The sequence below is a fragment of the Lissotriton vulgaris genome, chromosome 5, assembly GCF_964263255.1.
Source record: "Lissotriton vulgaris chromosome 5, aLisVul1.2, whole genome shotgun sequence".
NCBI lineage: Eukaryota > Metazoa > Chordata > Amphibia > Caudata > Salamandridae > Lissotriton > Lissotriton vulgaris.
In genome coordinates this window covers 1,208,329,359-1,208,343,472 of record NC_141693.1, presented here as the reverse complement: position 1 = coordinate 1,208,343,472, position 14,114 = coordinate 1,208,329,359, and the positions used below count along the sequence as shown (strand labels likewise).

The following is a 14,114-nucleotide window of genomic DNA, read 5'->3' as shown; positions in this document are numbered from 1 at the left end:
ATCCCATTTCTAACATTGTAATAAGGGCCTTTTTTCTATAATAATCTATTTAAGACATAAACCTAAATTTGAACTTCAAAGTCATTAGACAGAACATTATAAAACAAATCACTAAATGCAGGCCAATGCTCCCTACTTATTCACCTGGACTTATTGGCTGCCTTCGAGAGGGTAGACCATAACTTGCTCATCAAGGTACTTCACGAGACGGTAGGGGTAGAAGAGGTTGTTTTAAAGTGGTTCTCCTCCTTTCTCCAGAACTGCAGTCACAGAATAAAGATTAGAAACGTTTCATCAGACTTCCACCCCATCAGCATAGGCGTCCCCCCCAGGATCAGTTCTATCACCTCAACTGTTCACCATCTACACGAAACCCCTCACCACCATACTAAAAAAGCCGAACATCCCCTTCCACTTCTACGTGGACGACACCCAGATCTACCTTGAAACTTACTTCATTGATGATATTCACAGACTCAATGACACTCTAAGAGTAGTCCAGCACTGGCTATCACGAAACCACCTGAAACTCAATAAAGACAAAACGGAAATCCTCATCTCTAAAAAAGAGGAGAACCTCCAAATCACAGAATGGCTAAAATCAATTGACGCCCTAAACGACAATCTCACCCTGGTGTATTCTGCCAAATCACTCGGAATCACCCTTCACCCCAAACTTGACATGACCAAACACATTAAGAACACCGCCAAGAGTGCCTTCCTTAACCTGAGGCTTCTTAACAAAATTAAACCCTTCATCCTGCCTAACGACCTCAAACAAGCCACTCAGTTCCTGGTGCTGTCAATGACTACGGGAATGCTTCCCTCACAGGTACAACAAAATCCCACCTAGCTCCCCTCACATCTACGCTCAACGCACCAGCCAGAATGGTCAATGGAGTGAAGAAGTTTGATCACATCTCGCCCGCACTCAGAGAGCTAAAATGGCTCCCAATTGAAATGCGTGCCAATTTCAGAACCGCCTGCCTCACACACAAAGCCCTTCATACAAGGAAACCAGCCTACCTGGCCGCCAACTCAAGAAGGCCGGTCAGACAAGAAGCCGCAGAAGCTCCAAAACTCTACTCCTCATCCCGCAGAAAACCCGCAAACAAAAAACAGTTTCACGATCCTTCTCTGGAAATGCCCCTAAATTCTGGAACTCCATCCCAGTTCATATCAGTACTGCCCCCTCCTTTTTACAATTCATAAGACAAATCAAAGACCATTTCCTTAACCAGTCTCTCCCAAATTGATAGTCGCTACCGAAAAGCATAAGCCTGCACTTTGCAGGACATAACCACTGCCTCACCAAGACTTATAACTCTTCCCTTCCTTGCATGTGCTCTTTATTGTGACTTTCTGTGTCTTCCATTCCTGTAATGTTATTCAACACACAGGTCTTCCAATTACGCTTTGAATCAATGTGTTTACGAACGCCTTAATATGTTGCTTTAACCCATGTTGTAAAGCGCTCCGTATACCTTCGGGTCTGGCTGGCGCTATACAAAACTCTACAATAAATAAATAAATAAATTATGCTCATTTACTAAACAGAACTTTAAATTAGATCTATAGATATCCACCTACTTGCCTTTCGGAAAGGAATAGACAAAAAAACATGTTCCCAAAAGCAACTGACTGTGACTAAATGTTCATATGCATTGTCTTCAGTTTTATTCTTGAATTTCTTTTTTTGTATCCTGACCAGTTGTTCTTGCCATCATCTATCACCTTTATGCTCACAACCAATGTTAGAACGAACATATAATATATTATTTGCAGAGGACTGGTTAGAGTTGTGTAACTTCCCACACTTCTTGTTCTAACAAGCCGAGCAACAGTTAACTCACCCAATAGGCCTCCAGTCCTTTTTTTCCTCCTGCTATCATGACGGTCCATAAAGCACATATCTTCCTCATCCTTTATGCTGAATGAAACAATCTCATATCCTGTGCGTACTATAATAACAAAACATATGACACAAAATGTGCAACCAGATATTATTCAACAAAGAATAATTTTGGTGAAAAACATTGTGACGATAAAGACAATTGGCAATGAGAACTATAGGAAAGGGTCCTTCATAGCACTAGCATGAGCCAAGGGGAGGGCTAGCTAATTACTGTTTATAAGTCAGCCGAGTCATGTATACAGGTGAGTGAGGAAAAAAGGAACATTCATACAATGTAGAATATTGCACTCGGGTTAGAATCCATTTTCTTTGTCAATAGGAAGTGAGGAATGTGATTTCTCTGCCTTGTATATTAAAGGGCATTTTTTAAACTAGCGAGTAAGATATTCGTTAGTAGTAACTCGGGGTTGCGAATTTTAGTTTCAAAGTAAAATTTGGGTTATACGACTGCAGTGATCACGTCTCCTTCCCGTTTTGACACCTTAAGATAAGAAATCTGACTTGCAACTTGATTTTGTTCTGTTACGCAGACAAGCTCATGGATTTGTGCTCCAAGTCCTAGTATTATTTTGTTGTTTCTTAGCCTTGAAAAAGGCCCAAGCCTGTGCACCATAGAGGTGAGATGCATGTTGGCTGATCCTAATCTATATCACTAGGTCAACTATGATGGAAGAGCATTACAAAGAAATAAAAAACACAAACATTTCACAAGCCCATGTTACTTGTCAATGTTAATGTTACTTAGACTTATAAAGCACTCTGTTACCCTGGGGTGTACTGGCGCTGCTCACTGCCTATTTGGAAGAAAACTATAAAAAAAACTGTTAATATAAAGAGCCGTTAAACTGTCATAATAGCGAATCAAAAATATAGAATAGACATAATATCGAAGTCAAAATATAGAATGGACAAAATATCGAATGGACAGAATATAGTGGTTAAAAATATCGAATTGAAGTTAAGTAATGTAATATCGATTTTTAAAATATAGAAAGTCAAAATATTTAAGTATATAATATAGGTATTAAAATATATCGAATTTTTAATAATATCAACTTTTTTAACGTTTTTTTATGTTATTTAATTTGTGCGTAGTTTAATTCTGTAGCGGGTTGTGGGTTTATAGGGGAAAAGGGTGGGAAGTAATTTAATTGTAATTAATTAAATTTTATTTTGAATTGTTAATTATTTTTATTTTGTAATAAATTTTTATTTGGTAATTAATTTTTAATTTGTAATTAATTTTTAATAATTGATTAATTGATAATTATGTTGTATTAATTTATTTTCCGTAGCGGGTTGTGGGTTTATAGGGGAATAGGGTGGGAAGTAATTTAATTGTAATTATTAAATATGTTAATTTATTTATTGGTATTCAGTTAGTCAGTCAGTCAAAAAGATCTTTATTTCGATTTACGTCATAAAAGACATACTATACATACACAGCACAATCCATAAGTAAAAAGTAATAATATAATCAATAAAATCCATAAATAAATACAATACATGCTAAAAACCAGCAGTAAAAAGTTATTAAATGTGTATACAGTTTATACAAAGACTCGCGACTGATATATTCAATAAACCATCTAAAAAAAAAATACAGAATTCATGTAAAATAGTCAATCTTGCTAAAAGTCACCAACTACATCATATACACTAATATATTAAGGACTCAAGTTCCGGATCTGAATTAACCAGGCCCAACTGACAAATTTAGTTACACCTATAACAATATATTTTGAAGTGTCAGATTTCAAGATTCTACTAGCGGCCTGTGCGGATCTGGTTCCCAGTAAATGGCATACGGGCCTTAGCCATACTCGTCTAGGTTGTGTATACATTGGACAGCAAAAGAGGAAATGGTCAACAGTTTCTACCTCCTCCACACAAAAGGGACATTTATCAATGCCAGATAGATTTCAGGAGCTCTTTAACCATCGAAGCGGAAGAGAGCCTGCTCTTAACTGGTGATACAGTTTGCGATCTAATGGCTTTCTTATGATGTTCCAATATTCTTCATAAATGGGAGCATCCTTGATAACAAGGAATAATGCTGTCATAGAACTACCCAGAACAGTTGCTAATCTCTTTTCCTTAATCCTACTCCAATAGATTTCCTTAAAAAGCTTCTTTGAGGGGAAAACGGCAGTAACAGGATCGGCTCATAAGGACCCCATCCCCATATCAATCAGAGAGGCTTTTATTTCGGATAACCATGGAATCCTGGATGAGCCCCGTAAATATTTTACTTCCAGGAGGGCCTCTGCATACATGGACAGTTCCGATGTCGTCCACAGACGCCAACAAAACGCCAGTGGTCGATACCGTACCATATCCTCAACGGGGTGACAACCAAGGTCATATAATAGGGGAATACAAGGTGTTGATTGAGGTAACCCTATTGCTGACCTAAGGAATATATTCTGTGCAACCTTAAGTTGGGACATGTCACTAAAGCCCAACAGTTCCGCTACGAACATGATGGCTGAAAGAATTTTAGAACCATAGATTTTGATCAGGGGAGCCAATGGTTTAGTTAAAGAGTTTCTATGTTACTTCAACAGAGCTCCACCAAGTTGGGCGTGCTTAAGGGTGAGGAGGTCTGTCTGGGGTTTCCAACTTAAATTTTCCCCGAAAGTAACTCCCAAATAAGTAAAAACAGCTGTCTGGTCGAAAATAACCCCACCCATTTTAACCCTTGCTTTGACAGATCTTGGACCACGAAGGACCATAAATTTAGTCTTCCCTACGTTCACTTCCAGCTCATGTTCACGGCAGAAAAGCTCAAAGCGAGACAGAGCAAGCTGTAACCCCTGTCTTGTCTTAGAAATTAAGAGCGTATCGTCCGCGAACATGAGCAGGGGGACTTTCTTACCGGCAAGGAGGGTGCATCAGTCAGATGGTTAGAAAAGTAATTTGTAACCCCGTTGATGAACAAGGAAAACAGGGTAGGCGCTAACACACACCCTTGTCTAACCCCTTTAGAGACCACAAACCTATCAGTCACCTCCCCAGGTTTGCCCCATCGAACTTTAGCATGCGTGCGTGTTAATAAGAAGAGCCACCAGCTCTTTGGGCATGCCCATCCCCAATAAAACTTCCCACAACTTGATCCTTGGAACAAGATCAAATGCGGACCTTAAGTCCACGAAGGCCGCAAAGAGCATGCCACCCCCAAGGAGAACCTCTTTCCAATACAGGACCGATAATTATTAATTGGTAATTAATTAATTTTTAATTGGTAATCAATGTTTATTAATTGATTCATTGATAATTATGTTAATTGTATTAATTAAGTTTCCGTAGCGGGTTGTGGGTTTATAGGGGAATAGGGTGGGAAGTAATTTAATTGTAATGAATTAAATATGTTAATTTATTTATTGGTATTCATTTTGAATTAATTGTTAATTAATTATTAATTGGTAATTGATTAATTTTTAATTGGTAATTCATTTGTATTAATTGGTAATTAATTTTAACAACTAATATTTATTTATATTTTTAATTGATTCATTTTTACATAATATTAAATAGGTAATTTATTTTAATTAATGTTTCCTTGGTATTAATATTTAATTATTTTTTATTAATATATTAAATCTTTACTTTCCCTACTGTAGCACTCTCTGGAGTGGGAATAGTAATTTTTACCCCTATGCTATCCAACGCTTTCCCTACTGTTGCACTCTCTGGAGTGGGAATAGTAATTGTTACCCCTATGCTATCCAATGCTTTCCCTACTGTTGCACTCTCCCGAGTGGGATTAGTAATTTTTACCCCTACGCTATCCAACGCTTTCCCTACTGATGCACTCTCTGGAGTGGGAATAGTAATTTTTACCCTCCTGCTATCCAACGATTTCCCTACTGTTGCACTCTCTGGAGTGGGAATAGTAATTTTTACCCTCCCGCTATCCAACGGTTACCCTACTGTTGCACTCACTGGAGTGGTAATAGTAAATGTAACCCTCCCGCTATTCTTCGGTAAAAATATTGTATATTTTTTATTAATAATATGTTAACATATATATGTGTGTTAAAAAATAAAATTGTATGTTTATTTTTTTTACTTAAATTAATTATTCATTTTAAGGTTATTTAAGTATTTTTAAGTATGTTTTAGATAATTATATTTATTATTTTGTTAATTTTAAATTACTTTTAAGACATTTTAAAAAAATCGATATTTTGACTAACTATATATTTTTTAACTATATTTTTGATTCAATATTTCTGTACTTACCTGTTTGTAGATAGGACTTCGATATTTTTGCATTCAATATTTTGTCATCGATATTTTAGGTATTCTATATTTTTGAATTCGATATTTTATCAGTGATCCAAAGAGCCATGTTTTCAATTCCTTACTGAAAGGAAAGAGCTCTTTTGAATTTCTAAGATGGAAAGGCAAGTTTTTCCAAGCCTTTGTAGCACAGTAATGAAAGCTACTGCCACCCCAGTTAGCCTTTTTAAAGCGAGGAATAGTCACTTGTTTAGCTGGTGAGGAATGCAAGGTTCTTCCAGAAACAAACCATTGTATCCTATTTTTAAGACAGTCGGGTCCAACACCCCTAAGGGCTTTAAAAACTTTATACGGAGCCTTGCATTGTGCCAGTTGTTTGACCGGAAGCCAGTGCAGATTTCTAAGTTCCAGCCTCACAGAGACATTCCTGGGTGTACCTGTTAGCCGCCTAGCTGCCGCATTCTGTACGATCTGGAGTCTACTCAGTAGTTTTTTTGGGATGTTCATGTAGAGACTATTGCAGTAATTCAGACATGAGAGGACAAGCGCTGTGACTGCTATCTTCAGGCTGTCTGCTGGAAGGAGGAATTTGATTTTCCTCAGTATTCGAATGATGTGGAAACTTGATGAGACAACCTTGCTAATTTGGTCACCTAAGGAGAGTTTCAAATCCAGGATCACCCCCAAATTCTTAGCCTTCTCCACAGGGACTTTAAAGCCATCCACTCCGCAATCGTCTGCTTGCAGTCATGGCATTTTGATCCAGTCGCTACCTCTGTACCATTCTGAAGGACAACACAATATGCGTGTCGTCTTCATATGTAGTCAACTAGAACCCAAAGGATCTGATCAAGGCTACCAGTGGTTACACACACACATTGAATAATGTGGGGCTAACAGATGACCCCTGCGGCACTCCACAGGGGAGAGAGAAGGGCCTAGATCTGTACCCACTTAGGTCTACAGTTGTGTCCTACCGGTAAGAAAGGATCTTAAAAGATCCCAGGCCTTGCCTTGGACCCCAACCTCAGATAGACGGTCCATCAGAACTTCATGATGGACCATATCGAAGGCGGCTGAGAGGTCCAGCATGATGAGTTGAGCGGCACCTCCCTGGTCCAAGGCCTCTCTAATCTCCTCCGTGGAATTAATCAGTGCCAGCTCTGTGCTGTGTTCCGCTTGAAAGCCAAACTCTGTAGAGTCCAGCAGAGAGTTGGTTTGAAGAAACCTACTGAGTTGGCCATTCATGTCCTTCTCAATCATTTTAGGAGACGTGAGATGGGTCTATAGTTGTTACAGTCTTTTGGATCCAAATTGGATTTTTTTAATAAAGGAAGGATCGATGTTGCTTTCCAAGGTCCAGGAAAATGCCCTTAGTTAAAACTGGAACTGAACAAAGGGGTGAGAGTATCTCCAATGATTTCTGGGACCTGTTTAAGTACAAAGGCTGGACAAGGGTCTAGAGGGGAACAGGATCGAATTTTTAACAGTAATTTGGTAACCCCTTGGGAATCCAGCGATGTAAAAGGGTCTAGTGTGGGGATGGCCCGGTTATCCTTGAGCAACCCTGTCGCTAAGGGTTTATTGGCGACAGTAGGCTGAGGAGTAAAGGAGGAAAAGATGATTTCCAGCTTTTGCAGAAAAAAGGCGGCCAAAGTCTCACATTATTCAGGACTACTGTCAGTCTTGGGGCTAGAGGAGGTCGTGAGTGTGGAGATAGTTTTAATCAGATCTTTGGATAAGGATCTGGCTTTCCCAATCTATTCCCCAAAGTATGTATTTTTGGTTTCAATGAGCAGTTTTTTGTAGTTTGTAAGACTTACTTTATAAGCCTCTTTATCAATGTTATTGTACCTTCTCCTCCAGGCTCGCTCTAGCTGCTTAGTCAAGTTTTTGTGCTTTTAAGTTTTCTGAATACCAAGGGGCAGATGGCGATGCCCGCTTGGGAATGGAACATTTGCATGGCACTAATTTCCTGCAGGCGGAATCAACCCATTCTGTGTAGGGGGCCTTAGCTTCCTCTACATTAGAAGGTGGTGGATATGCTGAAGCCTTCAGAAGACTTCCTAGTTCTAGGCTATTAATGTTTTTCCAGTCCCCTGTGGTTGTTATGGCCTTCGGGAAAGACTTATATTGAAGACGCTTAGCCTGTTTAAATTCATATAGGATCGCCGCATGGTCAGTCCAGGTGAGTGGTAGTGCTTCCAAATATACAAGATTAGGGTTATTAGAGAAAATTCCATCCAATGTATGCCCAGCGGAATGAGTGGGGTCTACCACAAGCTGCTTGAGGTCCCCCCCATTAAATATTTGATGCAGTCTTATATTATCGGGGTCGGTGAAGTTCTCAAGATGGAAATTGAAGTCTCCTATGACCATGAAGAACTTAGCGCACAAACTCTAGTCCTATTGTGTCCAATGAGCTTTTAGGGTTAGTGCAAAAGTAGGGTTAAGATGTCAACATAAGTCATGTCTAGTTGATATAGACCCCTCCGACCAGTGCGCCGTAGCAGAATTCCTTTGATAAGCTAGTTTCGTTGGAGACCAAATTATATCAAAGGATATTGGTATGTTTTTTTTTTTGTTTCTCTTTATTGAAAAAACAAGCAAGGCATATACAGAACATAGGAATGCAAAGACTTTACGAGGGTCGAGCATCATATCTTCAAATGTTACAATTAACAATATATTGATGGGGAGGGGGGAGGAGAGGACACAGAAGAACAGCAAGAGTGATCAATAAAAATAAGGGGTCAGGGGGAAAGTGGAACATCAAGGACCGCGGTAACTGGTGGTACACATATATCCCCTCTATATCTATTCCAAGGGCCCCTAATCTTGCTCCATTTCCGGGGGCGCCTCCGAGCCAAGTACACTATTTTCTCTCGAAACATACACCAGTCCATGTTTTTTACCCACACGTCAAGTGTAGGAGGCTTCTGGGACCCCCACAACTGCGCAATGTTTCGTTTGGCAATCATGGCTCCTAGAGACACCCACTGGGTTTGTGCCACATTATGATCAGTAGGCTCCCAGACAAATATTAAACAGCGTCTGGCCTCCGGCAAGAGAGCCACACCTGTGACCTCCTGCATTACTGTGTGGACTCTACTCCAATAGTCAAACACTTCCCGACATTCCCAGATGATATGGAGGAACGTCCCCAGTTGACCGCAACCCCTTCGACACAGACCCTCCTCAGATAGCCCCATCCGGACCAACCGGGGACCCGTGATGTATACCCTATGCAATATTTTTAGTTGAACCAATCTCAATCGCGCTAGAATCGCGACCTCCTTCGGAGAGGAGATCGCCGACTGCCAGTCTTCGTCATCAAGCTCAAGGCCGTCACGGGTCCACTGATCACGCAGCTGCAATAAAAGGTCTGCCCTATGATTGATCAATTTCTTGTAAACTAGGGATTTCGTGCTATCATACATATGGCCATCCAAGATGCGATCCTCTAATGGAGTAGATTCCGGAATCTCTTCCCCCTCCGGGAAAACGGAAGTCAGTGCATGTCTAATCTGAGCATAACGAAAGTATTCCATCCCTCTCAATTCAAACTCGGTCTGCAAGGCCGCAAATGATTTCACCTGTCCCTTCACCCATATGTCTCCGACCTTGGAGATACCAATAAGATCCCACTTGTCGAACCCTTTAGTGTTCCACAGTTTGCCTAACTTGTCAGAACCGAAAAGTGGGATAGCCAAAGTTAATCGATCCTTCCACCCTAATGAACTGGTAGCATCACGCCAGACCCGCACAGCTGTCCTGGTCGGCCCCGTCAAAGCCTTCATCACCGATTTAGAATACAGCGCTCTATAATAATTACCACCAGGTAGTAACCACCTATCCATGGCGAAACCGGGATTCGACACAGGGCCATACATACCGTGATTAATGGCTGCCAACTGCGACGCCCAATAATATCTCTTAATATCAGGGAGAGCATTGCCCCCATCATACCATGTGAGCATTAATTTAGCTAGCGCAATACGCGGTCTGCCATCCCATAATAACTTCCTCTGTAAATCCTCCACCAAACGAAAGTAACTAGCCGGAACAATATCCAGCATGTTCTGAAGGGCGTACAGAAAACGAGGGAGCGACATCATTTTAGACACGAACATCCCCCAGACTGCAGCCCTCCTAGTCATACGGGACATTCTTGAAACTGGGCCCAGACGACACCGGGTACCTTCTGTTTTCATCCTCCAATTGTTGGAGATCTGCTTAACGAGAAACTTTTTCTCCTTTGACCAAAAGTATTACCAACAGGTGAAGGGTACTTCAATGGGAATACAAGAATAAGGGATACTGATATATATAGATCACAATGGAATTCTATATAGTTTATGATTCCTTGACCGGCCGGCCAAGGAATATTTATTATTCAATAAGTTTGTAATCAAAGAGATACAACAAATAACCCAAGAAGTGAGGGTTATACTGGGGCACAGTCCTGTGCCAAGCAGTGAGAAGAAGACAAAGGGGTAAAGGTAAAGGTAAGTGAGGGAAGTTATCAGGCAAACAAGGTGAGCTAGCAGGTCACTGGTATCAGATATACATTTAGCAGTGTATCCTGGAGTCATTCACACACCAAATAGTATCATAAAAGTACATGTATGAATTACTCTAAGGTCGACGTTTCGATCCCCAGCTCAAGTATCACGGGATCATCATCAGGACAAGAAAATTGATTTTGCCTGAACACAATTATTTATAACACCTGTTTTTGAGAGGAAGAGGAAAGAGAGAGAAATAAAGATATAAATAGTCAATGTATAGTCAGCGCTCACATTGTAACAACAGACTTTGCATTCGGAAACGCAGTGGTGCCGTGAGGCGTGAACATTCATGCGCAACTTCTGAAATCCATGCAACTTCTGTGATTGGTCATCCATATTCTGGTGGAGGGTTGGTGATGGGTACTCATTGGGTGGTGAGTCGCGGTGAATGGGAGAATGTAGGTAAGCCGTGAACAAGTGAGGCTTGTGTTTAGTGAAAGATTCCAATATTGGAGGCAAGTGATAGGGGCCTATGGTGTTTATAAATTAGGGGAACCTACCAAGTTGATAGCTGAGTAAGGTTAGCTTCAATAATGGAAGTTCTTGTTTGAGGGCGCACGTTTTACTCCGTCTGTTGACAACAGATAGTGTTAGTGCCAGAGTGTAAATTGCAGGGGCAAGGGGGACTAATTGTTAAATGAGCCTAGGTACCTTAGTGACTGAATCGTTCTTCCAATTATGGTCGGGGTGGACTTCTGTAGGGGCGCCAGTTTGGATTAAAGGTAAAATCCGCAATCTACAATAAAACGTTACATAGTATTACTGGGTGCTCGCTGTTATATTTTATGCCATTGCCACAGTGGGGAGCTGGAGGAATTACCTTGTAGGTTTTGTGACACCGGAATCTATTCAATTAGTGCCATCTGTACCTCTGCATTTGTTTGCTGTGAGGCAAGTAAAGAAAGCATACCTTCAATTAGTTGTATTGCACTGATCAGAAGGTTTAGTCAGGTAGAAATACCCAAGTGTGGCGAGGAGTGAAAATGTGTGGCTTTTTAAAAAACGGAATTTTAACTGAAAGCTTCAAAGAAAGTTTAGTCAAATTACCACAGTGTGGCGGGGAGTAGGCATAATTAGGCAAGGATGCACTCTGTTATCTCCGCTTGGAGCCCATTACATTTGCGAACCTATGTGAGGAAAGGGCGAGAGAATCAGTACAGTAGATGCATTAGCGGTCCCTGTGAATGCTGAGAGACGTGCTATTTTACCTGCAATCTTCAGGGCAGGGGTCTCCGTCCTCCGGCGTCAAGGGATAGCGCCGAGTGATAAGGTGCGCGGCCGGGCAAATAACTGGTCCGCTGCGGGGAAATGGCAGGGGTTTAGGCTTCCTGTAATTTCTTGGCGTCTTGCAAGTTAAACGGAAGGCCATGGCGAGCTTACCGGTGGAGAGAACAATTCTCTAGAGACGCCGGGCACTGGGGCTGTTCACAATGGAGAGCTTCAGTGTGCTTACAAGTCAGCACTGATTATTGGTGGTGACGGAGTCAGGTGACAGGAGAGAGTGCGCTGTGATTGGGTAGACGCGAGTCACGTGACGGGGGGAGCCAAAAGCCTTGGAGGCTTCAATGTTCGCGGAGGCGGACATTTTGGGCTGGGTCAAATGTGCCCATTGAGCTATATTAATAAAGAAGCATTAATTTTAAACAATGATTCGAAACTAGACGGCGAGGTGACAGTGGGTGAATAAATTAAATTAAATGTTGAAATAGTGCCGAAAAAGTGCTCAAAACGTGAATAGCATTTTTGTGAACAATAGTTTCTAAAAACTTAGGGTTACATCTCATGTTAACAAATCATAGATAAAAATTGTATTTTACATAGATTACACAGTAAATTGTCTTTTCTGAGTAGCGAGGGTTCAGGGCCAAAGTCCAGAGATTGAAGGTGGAAAACCAGCTTACAGTAGGGTTGTCCAGTCCTCATTTCTGTTTAACCCTGTGTGAATGGTATCAAATTGAATGATTGTCTTAAGTTCTTCTCGGTTGAGAGAGTTGAGCCAAGTTGCCCCCTCTTTGTGGGAGTTTCACTGTTTTCAACACTGTCCACTTGATATCATCCACAGTGTGTTTTATTTCTGTGTAGTGTTCAACGAGCTCGTTGAACACTACACAGAAATGATATCAAGTGGACAGTGTTGAAAACAGTGAAACTCTCACAAAGAGGGGGCAACTTGGCTCAACTCCTCAACCGAGAAGAACTTAAGACAATCATTCAATTGATACCATTCACACAGGGTTAAACAGAAATGAGGATCTGGACAACCCTACTGTAAGCTGGTTTTCCACCTTCAATCTCTGGACTTTGGCCTGACCCTCGCTACTCAGAAAAGACAATTTACTGTGTAATCTATGTAAAATACAATTTTTATCTATGATTTGTTAACATGAGATGTAACCCTAAAGTTTTTAGAAACTATTGTTCACAAAAAATGCTATTCACGTTTTGAGCACTTTTTCGGCACTATTTCAACATTTAATTTAATTTATTCACCCACTGTCACCTCGCCGTCTAGTTTCGAATCATTGTTTAAAAATAATGCTTCTTTATTAAATATAGCTCAATGGGCACATTTGACCCAGCCCAAAATGTCCGCCTCCGCGAACATTGAAGCCTCCAAGGCTTTTGGCTCCCCCCGTCACGTGACTCGCGTCTACCCAATCACAGCGCACTCTCTCCTGTCACCTGACTCCGTCACCACCCAATAATCAGTGCCGACTTCGTAAGCACACTGAAGCTCTCCATTGTGAACAGCCCCAGTGCCCGGCGTCTCTAGAGAATTGCTCTCTCCACCGGTAAGCTCGCCATGGCCTTCCGTTTAACTTGCAAGACGCCAAGAAATTACCAGGAAGCCTAAACCCCTGCCATTTTTCCCCGCAGCGGACCAGTTATTTGCCCGGACCTGCGCACCTTATCACTCGGCGCTATCCCTAGACGCCGGAGGACGGAGACCCCTGCCCTGAAGATTGCAGGTAAAATAGCACGTCTCTCAGGCTATTCACAGGGACCGCTAATGCATCTACTGTACTGATTCTCTCGCCCTTTCCTCACATAGGTTCGCAAATGTAATGGGCTCCAAGCGGAGATAACAGAGTGCATCCTTGCCTAATTATGCCTACTCCCCGCCACACTGTGGTAATTTGACTAAACTTTCTTTGAAGCTTTCAGTTAAAATTCCGTTTTTTAAAAAAGCCACAATTTTCACTCCTCGCCACAATTGGGTATTTCTACCTGACTAACCTTCTGATCAGTGCAATACAACTAATTGAAGGTATGCTTTCTTTTACTTGCCTCACAGCAAACAAATGCAGAGGTACAGATGGCACTAATTGAATAGATTCCGGTGTCACAAAACCTACAAGGTAATTCCTCCAGCTCCCCACTGT

General features: G+C 41.3%; 1 protein-coding gene across 1 annotated transcript in view; it reads right to left on the bottom strand.

Moving 5' to 3' along the window:
• The window catches only part of LOC147712287 (uncharacterized), a 215,507-nt gene that overhangs the window by 38,175 nt on the left and 163,218 nt on the right, over positions 1-14,114 (bottom strand). Inside the window, exon 8 of the mRNA XM_086923018.1 lies at positions 1,854-1,961. Within this exon, the coding sequence (XP_086779144.1) occupies positions 1,854-1,961 (108 nt within the window). The remainder of the gene's footprint in view (positions 1-1,853; positions 1,962-14,114) is intronic.